Source organism: Anas platyrhynchos, chromosome 30 (genome assembly GCF_047663525.1).
Source record: "Anas platyrhynchos isolate ZD024472 breed Pekin duck chromosome 30, IASCAAS_PekinDuck_T2T, whole genome shotgun sequence".
Lineage (NCBI taxonomy): Eukaryota > Metazoa > Chordata > Aves > Anseriformes > Anatidae > Anas > Anas platyrhynchos.
The window spans coordinates 5,141,327-5,153,660 of record NC_092616.1 but is presented as its reverse complement, the minus strand read 5'-3'; the positions used below and the strand labels follow the sequence as shown (position 1 = coordinate 5,153,660).

At 51.3% G+C, this 12,334-nt stretch overlaps 2 protein-coding genes across 2 annotated transcripts in view; both read right to left on the bottom strand.

Annotated features, from left to right (window-relative positions):
• The window catches only part of LOC119712973 (uncharacterized), a 672,213-nt gene that overhangs the window by 269,233 nt on the left and 390,646 nt on the right, over positions 1–12,334 (bottom strand). The window lies entirely within an intron of this gene.
• LOC113842057 (olfactory receptor 14A16-like) lies at positions 6,213–7,178 on the bottom strand. The gene has a single exon (XM_038171644.2). It carries the CDS (start codon positions 7,170–7,172, stop codon positions 6,213–6,215), a length of 960 nt encoding a protein of 319 aa, XP_038027572.2. The 5' UTR covers positions 7,173–7,178.

The window sequence follows — 12,334 nt, the reverse complement described above, 5'->3', positions numbered from 1 at the left end:
ATGAGGTGCACCTTCCAAGGGTTGGCTATACAAGAAAATATTGACATAGATTAGAAATGACAAATAGAAGTGCAATTACACAGTTGGGCCTCACAAGGACAGAGTAGAGGGGGACAATCACCTCCCTCCACCTGCTGGCTGCTTATCTCTTGATACAGCCCAGGACACAGTTGGACTTCTGGCCCACAAGCACACACTGCCAACTCACATCAAGCTTTTCATCTAACAGAACCCCCAAGTCCTTCTCTGCAGGGCTACTCTCAATGAGTTCTTCTCCCAGCCTGTACTCGTGCCCAGGATTGCCTCGGCCCAGGTGCAGCACCTTGCACTTAGATGTGTTGAATCTCATTAGGTTCACATGGGCCCACTTCTCAAGTGTGTCCAAGTCCCTTTGGATGTCATCCCTTCCTTCTGTCATATCAACAGCACCACTCAGTTTGGTGTCATCTGCAAATTTGCTGAGGGTGCACTCGGTCCTACTGTCTATGTCATAGATAAAGATACTGAACAGTACTGGTCCCAGGACAGACCCCTGAGGGACACCACACATCACCAGCCTCCACTTGGACACAGAGCCATTGACCACCATTCTCTGGGTGCGAGTTTAAGCCAATTCCTTATCCACTGAACGGTGCACCCATCAAATCCATACCTCTCCGATTTGGAGAGCAGGATGTCATGTGCGATCACGTCAAAGGCCTTGCAGAAGCCCAGGAAGATGACATCGATTGATCTTCCTTTTTCAATTGATGCAATCACTCCTTAGTAGAAAGCCACCAGATTGGTCAGGCACGATTTACCCTTGATGAAAACGTGCTGGCTCTCTCGGATCACCTCTTTGTCTTGCATGTATCTTGACATTGCTTCAAGGAGGATCTTTTCCATGGCATGTCACTCTCTCCTGCATGTTAGAGGAAACCAGAGTGAAAATGTTTCATGAAATGCTTCAGATGGCTAAAGTTGTTCCAATCATAACTGTATTATTTGCCTTTCTTGGTGGGAATATTCATATCTTTCTCTATGCATAGAAATATATATTTGTATAGCTCCATCTGTAACTACAGATATATGTGCAAGTAAATGGAAAAGTATATACAGAGTTACTGCATACATATAGATAACTGGGAGACTCACAGGCAAGTGGATGGGATTCTAGAATTTTATATCGCCCAAACTATCAGGAAAACAACCCAGAAGTGCTGGGAGCTGGGGAAAGGGGACATGTGGAGGAAAGTCCCAGTGACACGGCTGGGAGGTGGGTTGTGATGCCATTCCTACTGCAGTGACCTGACTGCCTGGTGGCAGGCAGGCAGACACAGCGATGTCATTGAGTGCATCACAAACCCCATGGGACACAGGCGGCAGATCTGGCAGGGGACAGCTCTGTTGAGCCACCATGGCTGGGCTGCTGCTGCTGAGGTCACTTCCTCACAACACTGTGATGGGCCAGGAGCAGGCAGGCCTCAGGAGGCCATCAAGAGCAGCAGCTGTGGAAGCTGCAGGCAGATGCCTGTGCCCTGGGGAGGGCTGCCCTGCAGTGATGCCAGCTGGACATGGGGTGGGAGCCTGTGGGAAAAGGCACAAGGAAGTGCTGGGTGTGACAAAGCACAGCGGGAGAAAGGAGCAGAGTACAGGCAGGGCTGTGAGGGACAGCAGTATCTCACGTGCCCTTGGTGGGCAGAGATTTGAGCGATGGGCAAATGGCACAGAGAGATGGAGGGGAGCAGTGGAGACCAGAGGTCTGGTCCTTGCTCTAGAGACTCCAGATACCCTGTACCTGATCGCATCTCTCTGTCCTGCCTTCTTCCAGTTGCAGTTGGTCTGGGTGTGCTCAGCTGTACACACCTGTGTGTGCACATCCATGTGTGCTTACAAGATTGTGTCTTTGTGTACACATGGCCTGATATCCTTGCAGTCACCAGCTCTAGGTGAGCTTTGCCTTTCCTAAAAGCATATGTCCACCACAAAGGTCAGATATCTAAGTTTCTTTTTTGGAGCCTGTCCTTGCTGTCACCCCCTGGCAGATCCTTCATGGCCCCTCTCAGTGCCCTATCCCTGCAGCGTCCCAGCCCCACTGCCCCACACACGGTCCCACAGCCGTGCTGCCAAGGCAACGCACATGGCAGTGCACATTCAGGGTTGGGTCAAGCTCCTGCTATTACAATCCCAATGACACACTTGGGGTCCCCTCCTGCCATGGCCCTCCTGCGTTTGCATCCCCCTCCAGCCCCCAGCTGTGGGAGTGTGGCCATGGGGGTCGACAAGCCCCATGGTTGGTGATAACATCGGACTCTTAATGATGAGACCATCAGGAATGTAAAGAGTTTAGAGGGAACAAAGAAGGGTGATTCAGGAGACCCCTTGTTGTCTGGGGTTGCTTGTTCTCCAGCCATTAAGGCATGGAAGATGCTGGGTGTTTGCTGTTGCAGGGCAAAGTTGTTGACCAATGAATAGTCAGTGGAAAAGTACTGCTGGGGGGCGAATGGTATAAGAAGGGAGCCTGTCCTCGATAAGGGATAATGAAGTTATGTCCTCAATATGAGAGATGAAGTTAGGCCCTCAGTAAGAAAGAGCTGAAGTTATGTCATCAATAAAGATGTAGCAGTTACAGATCCTAAAAGAACCCTGGTGTCCGTGTGGTCATTATGCCACACCCGGCCCCTGCCCTGACCCATCCACATCCCACGGGAGCCTCTGCAGACAGCCCTGCTCCATGTCTTCAGGGCTCTGGGCCAGGACAGAGGCCAGCAGGGCTGGCTGTTCCCCTGACACAGGCCCTGAGCCTGGCACAAGGATGGAGATGGCCTGGCAGCCAAATGCACCCCTAAACCTGGGGGGAGCAGCCAGTGCTGGACATGGATGACAAGAGGTGACGAAAGCCCTGGGCCACCTCCCTGCTCTGTCTGTGCCTGATGGGCACAGCCCGGCCTCCTCCCTCCTGCACCAGCCTGTCCTCCATCCCTGCCACACGACCCAAAGCCAGCAGTGGGTGTCCTCCCCTTGCGTGGCTGCACATCCCAGCTCAACACAGATGTTTCTCTCTGCTGGGCAGCTTCCAGCCTGGCCCAGCTGGCCCCCAGCTCTCCCAGCTCCCTGTCCTCTGTCCACCTCCCAGGCTGGGATGGCCCCACAGCAGTGCTCACTGCAGGCTGCTGCAGGGCTTTGGGCATTGCCACCACAGCCCCAGTTTCCATTCACTCCTGATCTGCTGAGAATGGGTCTCAGACCAAGATTTGTTTGGTTTAAATACACAGAGAGCCTGTTTCATTGTTTAGAGAAACCATGGGTCACACAGATGGGAATACTTAGATACAAGGGAATGGAGAAGGGCATTTCTGTGTAGGCAACATTACCACAAAGCCAGAAAGGAAAATCAAACAAATGAACAAGCAAACTCCATATGGAAAGTTCCTGGGGAGGAATAACCCCAAGTAGCAGAACAGGCTGGGGGGGTGACCTGCTGGAGAGCATCTCTGCAGAGAGGCACCTGAGAGTCCTGGGGGACAGCAGGCTGAGCACGAGCCAGCAGTGTGCCCTTGTGGCCAAGAAGGCCAACAGGATCCTGGGGTGCATTCGGAAGAGTGTTGCCAGCAGGCCAAGGGAGGTGATCCTCCCCCTCTACTCAGTCGCGGTGAGGCCCCACCTGCAGTCCTGTGTCCAGGTCTGGGCTCCCCAGGACAAGAGGGACATGGAACTACTGGAGAGAGTCCAGAGGAGGGCTACTAGGCTGATTAGAGGACTGGAACATTAGATTAATGGGCCTGTATAGGAGAGGAGAAGACTGAGGGGAGACCTCATCCATGTGTATAAATATCTGAGGGGAGGGCGTCAGGAGGATGGAACCAGACTCTTCTCAGTTGTACTCAGTGACAGGACAAGAGGCAATGGGCACAAACTGAAGCACAGGAGGTTCCAACTGTATATGAGGGAGCACTTCTTTACTGTGAGAGTGACAGTTTCACAGAGAGGTGGTGGAGTCTTCCTCTCCGGAGATATTCAAAACTCACCTGGATGCCATCCTGTGCAATGCGTTCTCAGTGATCCTGTTTGGCAGGGGGGTTGGACTAGATGATCTTCAGAGGTCCCTTCTAACCTTGGCCATTCCAAGATTCTGTGAAACCTAAAGAAAACAGGGAGACAGGTAGCCTTGAGATATCAGAAGCAAAGGAGATAAGGGATGGAAGATAAAAAACAAAAAGGAGAAAAACAACTGCAGGAAGATTCCAGACTGACCTTTTGCTCATTAAGGGTCACTAACATATTAAAAATCACACCAATAAAAATGGTAATGTATGCTAATGTGGAATATGGTGTTTTCCCCACCTGCCTCCCAATACCCCTCCTCCCCCTGCGCTTGGTCCTCTGTAATGCACAAACTCAGTAGAGGTAAGTTAGGAAAAGCTGAAACAGCCAATTAAAAATAGCCAGAGAGAGAGTTTCTCAAGTTTGCTGGTGTAAAAAATGGTGATTCAAGCTAGATGTATGCTTGTTTTACAAAAGTTCACCAAGAAACCTGACTCTGCAGAGTTCTATAATTACTTATTTAATTAAAAGACCTTTGTGTGCATTCTGACTCTATGTAGATCTCCACACCACAGCCTGTGGAGGAGCCCCCAGTGGAGCAGGTGGCTGTGGCCTAGAGGAGGCTGTGGCCCATGGAGAGCCCCTACAGGAGCAGGGGATCTGGGGGGAACTGCTGCCTGTGGGGGACAACAGTCTGCTCCTGACAGAGCAGACCCTAACATTACGCACCCATGTAAGAGCAATTATTGAAGAGCTGCTGCCTGTGGGAAGCACACACAGGATCAGTTTGGATAGGACAGCATCCCATGGGAGGGATCCCATGCTGGAGCAGGGGCAGATAGTGACCCTGAAGGAGCGGTGGAGATGAAGCATCATGGACTGACCGCAGCCCCCATTCCCTATTCCCCTGAGCTATTTGGGGGGTGTAAGGAGAAGAGGATGTATGGAGGGCAAGGTGGGTTTTAGTTTGCTTGTAGCTCCTCATTATTCTAGTTTGCTGGTGATAGGCAACAAATTATATTAATTTCCCTACGCTCATTCATTTTTGCCCATGACAATAACTGGTGACTGTGACGATACAGGGGGTTGCAGTTGGACCAAATGATCTTGGAGGTCTTTTCCAACCTTCTATGACTCTATGATTTCATGAAACTTGGTGGCTGATCTGATCTTACTAGGAGAACAAACCCTGAGCACCTTTCATCATATTTTCTCCCCCTTTTCCTTTGAGAAGAAGGAGTTAGAGAGAGGTTGTGGTGGAGTTGAGCTGCTTAGCAGAGTAAAACCACAATAGAAGGCAAATGGGAAGGGTTCAGCACCAGAGCTGGGGCCATCCAAGGATGGCATCTCAGCACCCAGGACATGATCTGATATCTCCCAGGGAAATCTGGCCCTGGATTTTCCATCTTTATGAGGATATGCAGAGCAGTGATTAAAGCAGCCTTTGGGCTCAGAGCAGCCCTAGCATCAGGACCCAAGAGTCCTGGCCGCCCCATTGTCCCTTAGCAAAGTGGAACCCTCAGGAAGGGCTCTCAGAGCAGCCACCAGCCCCGTCCAGCCCCCTGCTTCCTCCCCCCCTAAGCCCAGGACTTGCAGGTTTTGACAGCTGACAGCAGATAGAGGAGGAGAGAAGGGTGGATATCTTTTGAATCATTTTAGTTCACTTTTTATTTTTCTTTTTTATTTTTTTTTCTCACTGCTTCAGTCTGTTAATAAATGTTACCTTAATCTCCCTACAGGGTCTGCTTCCATGACTGCAATTGATGAGTCATCTCCCTGTCCCTTGTATAAACACAGCAGCCCTTTCCAACTCCATTTTCTTTGTCTGTACCTTTCAGGAGCAGGGGTGAAAGAGTGGTGTGGTGGAGTTCAGCTGTCCATCAGTGTGAAACCACTGCAATGCTCAGACCTATTGCTGACACCAGCTTTGAAAGAAGAGGCAGGATTTCAGGCAGTGCATTGGAGAGATGCTGTTTTATTAAGCAGATGCTAAAGGAGAGTTGACTCTGACATGCAGGGAGGGAAAAACTGTGCAGAGTAAACAGAGCAGTTTAATACTTCAGGAGATGCTGGATGAACAATAAGCTTTTATAAGAAAGTAAAAAATGGAAAGAAAACTAAGGATAAAGATAAAAATAACAATACTCTTAATGAAACAAGTACCAGGCCTTCAAAGCATACCCAGGAAGTCATTTGTGGAGAAAGAGGAGAAGTTTATTACCATTCAGAAATGTCCATGAAATTCCTTTCCTAATAGCACTCTTGAGCTCCTTGTTTCTCATGCTGTAGATAAGAGGGTTCAATGTTGGGGGCACCACCGAGTACAGAACTGCCATCACAAGATCTAGGGTTGGGGAGGAGAAGGAGAGGGTCTTGAGGTAGGCAAAAAAGCCAGTGCTGACAAAGAGGGAGACCACAGCCAGGTGAGGGAGGCATGTGGAAAAGGCTTTGTGCTGGCCCTGCTCAGAGGGCATCCTCAACACAGCCCTGAAAATCTGTACATAGGAAAAAAGAATGAAAACAAAACAGCCAGATGCAAAACAAATACCAACCATAAGTACCCAAAGTTCCCTGAGGTAGGAATCTGAGCAGGAGAGCTGGAGGATCTGAGGGATTTCACAGAAAAACTGATCCACAACATTGCCTTGGCAGAGGGGCAGGGAAAATGTATTGGCAGTGTGCAGCAAAGCATAGAGAAAGCCACTACCCCAGGCAGCTGCTGCCATCTGGGCACAAGCTCTGCTGCCCAGGAGGTTCCCGTAGTGCAGGGGCTTGCAGATGGCAACATAGCGGTCATAGGACATGATGGTGAGAAGGCAATATTCCGCTGATATCAAAAAGAGGAAAAAAAAGAACTGTGCAGCACATCCTGAGTAGGAGATGGCTTTAGTGTCCCAGATGGAATTGGCCATGGCTTTGGGGACAGTGGTGGAGATGCAGCCCAGGTCGAGGAGGGCGAGGTTGAGGAGGAAGAAGTACATGGGGGTGTGGAGGCGGTGGTCACAGGCTATGGCGGTGAGACTGAGGCCGTTGCCCAGGAGGGCAGCCAGGTAGATGCCCAGGAAGAGCGCGAAGTGCAGGAGCTGCAGCTCCCTTGTGTCTGCAAATGGCAGGAGGAGGAACTCGGTGATGGAGCTGCTGTTGGACATTTGACTCCTTTTGGCATGGGGACCTATCTGAGGAGGAAAATACAGAAAAATGTTAGGCTCTATTCTGTGAGCAATATGTATTATATTTCTTGTTAAACCTCAAAACTGATGCTCTGCTTTCAGGAAAACCTCTTAAGCAAAGGAATCCAGTGCAAATTCCAAGTGCAAATATCCAATCTCTTCACCTCTTGAGGATGATCTCAGTTCTCCTCACCTAGAAAGTGATAGGGAAATCGTTAAACTTAATCACACAGAGATGTCCAGCAGCATTTCCATGCCCTTAGCCCTCAGCTGTCTTCTCCATGGATAGCACAGAGCTGCTATGGCAGCCATAGTGGAGGGCAGCCTGTACCCCAGAAGAAACCTTGCAGGAAAGTAGTGGAATGCCCTAGAAGTGGGTGATCTGTAGGTAGGGTCAGTTCATTCACAGCCCTGCATAAAGCATTTCCAGAGCCCTAGATGTGATGAGGGGACATGGAGACTTATTCCCCATTAACATATCTGCATGACAGAACGTGCAGCATTGGTGCTTGAGCTGCACCTGAATTATGCCTTACAAGGTTGACTCCAAAGGCGACTCATGAACAAATTCCCATGCAATCATGTCTGAGGGTCTATACTGCGGGAGGGGAAGATGCTGGAGGACTGCAGTGTGAAAGGCAACAACAGTGCAGGGAATGCAGATAAATGGCAAAATCCCCCTCCCATGTTGTCTCTGGGAGCAGCTCCCTCTCACTCGCTGCTGATGGCTGTGCTGCCTGCCGCTGTCTGTGCCTGCAGCTGGGTCTCTGTCCCCACGCCTCCTGCCTGCAGCTCACAGCCCCCATCCCACCCGCTGGGTGCTCAGCTCTGCCCTGCAGACACCTCCTGGCAGCAGGGCTCTGCCCAGGGGCAGCTCGCTGGGGGCACGTCCTAGAGCCCAGGTCACACAGACCCTGCTGACACTGCACGAGTGGTGGTGGAGCTTTCTAGGGGCTAAGGGGCAGGATAGGGATTTACTGGGGGTCCTTGTAACCTCCTTAGGATGCCTTAGGACTGTCAGACTTTTCTAGAAAATAACATCATATATTTCTATTTCCACTGAGCCAAAAACAGAAACTGAAAGGAGAGGCTAAGGAAAGACGAGAGTGAGATTCTCTCAGTGTTCTGTGGATCTGTGAGCAGGCTGCCCCAGGCAGCAGCCTCCCACCAGCAGCAGGACCCTGCCCTGCCGGGGGGGCTCCTTCCACCTGCAGCTTCTCCCCGCAGCGCCCTGGGCAGCTCCCCGGGCAGGCTGAGTGCTGAGCCTGGCAGGCGGCAGAGGCCCTGCCCCGGCACACAGCCCCTGGGCCACAGCAGGGACCCTGCTCTGCACCACAGCCCTGGACACCCCTGCCTGCACCCCCGGCTTCTCCTGCCTCCAGGAACTGCGGCTGCATTGCCCTCCAGCCAGAGACTTACCGGGTGCAGGGCTGGGAAGTCTTCTCCCCCGGTGAGCTCTGGGCATGCTGCCACTTCTGCCTGCCTTTAAGCACTGTGTCTCTGCAGGCAGTGCCCCCAGCCCTGCTGCGCTGTGCAGAGGAGCTGCTCCTGGGCAGAGCTGTCTCTCTGCAGCGCTGCCCGCTTGCCAGGAGCTCCCCTTGGGCCCAGGAGCCCGGCCCAGCTCAGCAGCAGAGGCCCAGCCCAAGGCCTCCCTTGCTCTGCCCCCCACCAGGCTCCCTGCACATGGCCCTGGGGCTGCAGGGGAACCTGCTGGGAAACAGCCTGAAGGGATCCCTGGGCTTCCCTCCCTCACCTGGGCACACACACTTCTCACCAGCAGTGTCGTTTCTCCTACTGGAAATAAGTGTGCAGAAGTAGAGAATTACCTCTCCATGTCCCATCAATAGGCAGGACACCAAGAGATGGATGGGAGGGGGAGAGCTGAGGTCCTCTATCCCTTCAGAAGGAAGCCATTCAGATGAGCGTTTTCAAGCCCAGGCTCTTGGGCACAAGGTCTGGGACAAGTCTGAGTTTGGCCCTTGTGCCACAGCTGAGGTGCTGCAGCCCAGATGTGCCCCAATGCCCTCAGCCTGGGGCACAGGCAGGAGGAGCTGGATCCCCGCCTGCTGTCACAGGGCTGGGACATTGATGGAAGAGCTGCTGAGGTGTGGGGGGACAGGTCCCTCAGCTTGGGGTGCTGTGCTGGATGGGGGCAGATTGTTCAGAAGAGACAAGCAGGGATGATAAAGAGCAAACACGTTTGCCTTTCCATCGTGTATCACCTCTTCCTCCTTCATGGCAGAACAGGGAATGGTGCTGAGGCCTTCTGAAATCTCAGAGCCCCATGTGATGGAAGGAAGGCCCTGGCATGCACTGGAATTCCCTCCATATAACACATCCTACTTCTGCAAGTGAGCGACATGCAGTGAAGAGGAATTCAGGCACACTGAAGGGCTGCTGCATCCCAGGTGCCTTCACTCCACTTCCTTTATTCCGTGGCCCTTGTCAGCATTTGGATATGTTCCTCATGGATTTGTAAGGAACTGCTGGAAAATAACAGTGTAGAAGAAAGGTATCTTTTTCTCAGGACAAGAAGGGAAATCTCTCATCATTCTCGCGAGCTGTCCTGTCTCCTTGCTGCTGAGATAATAGGACTTTAAATGACATGTGCTGATGTCACAGGGAGATGCCCTGCATCACCAGGATATCATCACTGGAGCAGCGGCAGTGCCGGCACTTCCCTGCAAGGCCTGGTCCCTGCTGGGCACTGCTTGGGTGCTCCCCAGCGCTGTCCTTCTGTGGCCAGGAGTGGGGTCAGCAGGCAGCAAGCTTGCACTGGGCGACCCTCGCTGACGGGCGGAGGAGCAGGGGCACCTTGCAGAGGATCTGTGGTTGAGGAGCCAGGGCGGGCATCCCTTGTCCTGAGCTGAGGGCTAGCAGCAAACGAGATGGAGGGCTGCTGGAGCATGACAATCACCTCTGACATGACTTCCCAGTTACCAGTGCTCCTGCAGCTCTCCCCCAAAGGTAAGGGTGTCAGGAGCCCCTTCCCAAGATGTGTCACAGGCGCTGTCAGCTGTCCAAAGCTTTGCGGGGGGCTGGAAATGGCTGGTGGCTGCTGCAAGATCCTTGCCTGAGTGTCCCTCTGGGCTTAGGGAAGGCTTGGAAGGCCTGGCCACAATAGCTCCTTAGTGGAGATGGAGGACAGGCAGGAGCTGTTCAGATGGAAATACCTGCTGAAATTTGAGGTTGATCCTTTAGTCTGATGGGGCATTCCTCAGGCCAACTGAAATGCCAGCAGATGCCACATGTAGGACAACTGAACCTGTCCCTACTCCTTACGTGCAGGGCAGCCTGCAGAGGCTGTCAGCAGAGCAAAAGGAGTCATGTGTCACAGGCAGAGCTAAACCTATTCTGTTCTCTTTTAAATGTTCTCTTTTTTCCTTTCTCTTCTCTGTGACCCTTGGCTGTAATGGCTGTTGTGTCTCGGACATCTCCACAGGGCCTCAGCTCTCACCAGCCAGGTCTCCCTGCCCTTTGTGCCTTGAGGCAGGACTCTGCAGGGGTACAACAGGTGGTGGGTGGGGATAAAATCCATGGTTACTTTGCAAACTACACCCTTAACAGTCCATGGGACCTAGGGGCCTGCATCCAAGGGTACAGGGAGAGTGTTCTGGCCTGGAGGTACTGGCTCCTTATGATCCCAGGAAGGGATCAGACAGCAGCATTCAGGTGCTGTAAGAGATCATTTAAATGCTCTTAGAGCTAAGACTATAAGGAGAGAAGACTATAGATCATCTATTGAATTTGGTGTGACTTCATTCTAGACACAATACTCCACTGTTAGTCTCAGATCTCCATTACATGTTTGCACTGACCCTATGGGATTATTAAAGGTGAACAAATTTTGCTGATCAGTCCTTGGCTCTGCAGTTGATGAATCACCATATATATGGGAATCAGGGAATCTTGGATGGTGCCATATTGCCACTGGTGCACCATTTGGGTAGCTACTGGCACTTCGACCCTCAGCAACCCCACAGCTGAAGGATCCTGTGAGGCACCGGGCAAGGTAGAAAACTGTTGAATGTGCATAAATCACCATAAATCACCTCCAGCATGGCCAATTGCATCAGATATGGGCTGCCTCTCTCCCTGGTTGCCCATTTGCCTGGGTGACATACAACATCTTCCTTGAAGGGATACTTTTCCTTTACACCTGACAGGAGTTACCTCAGGAGAGGGAGGATTTGTGCCCCCTTTGCAATTGCTTTGTCAATGCCCCCTTCCCTGGAGAGGGATCCCAGCTGCTTGGCTTCCCTGCCCTCTAATTCCAGGCTACCGGCCCTGTTATCCACGTATCAGAGCAGCCAGGTGACAATGTGCTGGCCTAGATGATGGCTGAAATCTAATCACACATCTCACAGCTCCCCAAGGAATAGTGATCAGATGCTTACTGCTGCTTTTATGTTATCTCTGTCTTCGTCCACACATTTCTCTGATGGCTTTACTTGGGAGGAGCCTGCCTCATCTTCTTCTTCCTCCTTCCCTCTAGGAGTAGGAGCTTCTTTCCTGATTTTATTTTATTCACATGTATATATTTGACTGATACAGGCACAGGTTGGTTCTCTAGCCCAGTCACAGGGATTGGAGTTCTGTAGATTGCAACTCAGCAGTCTAAGCACCGGCACATCGCAGTGATTTCTGTCACTTTGGAATTGTCAGGATTCTTTTTTTTTTTTTTTTTTTTATTTTTTATGATTCTGCACTTCTTCAGGGGTGAACTTAGAAAGCATTGGAAGTGCCCACAGTTCTAGGTGCCTGCCCATATCCTCCCACACACCCTGCCCCTCATAATTATCCTGCCTCAGGGCAGATCATTGTGTGGCATTCTGAAATAGTTTACTCTAACCTTAAACAAAACCTGAAACACATTCAGGACACAAAACAATACGTACAGGCTGGTTTGAACATCCCATGGATTCAAAGTTTTGAAGAGCTATTGTAACTAGATGTGGGAAGAAGTGTTCCCCCTCATCCCTTCCATAGATTGGCTCCCTGCGGAGAAACGTAAAGACTGTTAATTATAAATAGTTTCTGAGAGAAAGTTCCTCGAGCATTGAGGTGACAGCAATGCTGAGTACAACTACCAGATTTGTCTCATGACCAGTAATTTTATCACAACATAAGGCAGTGTTAGG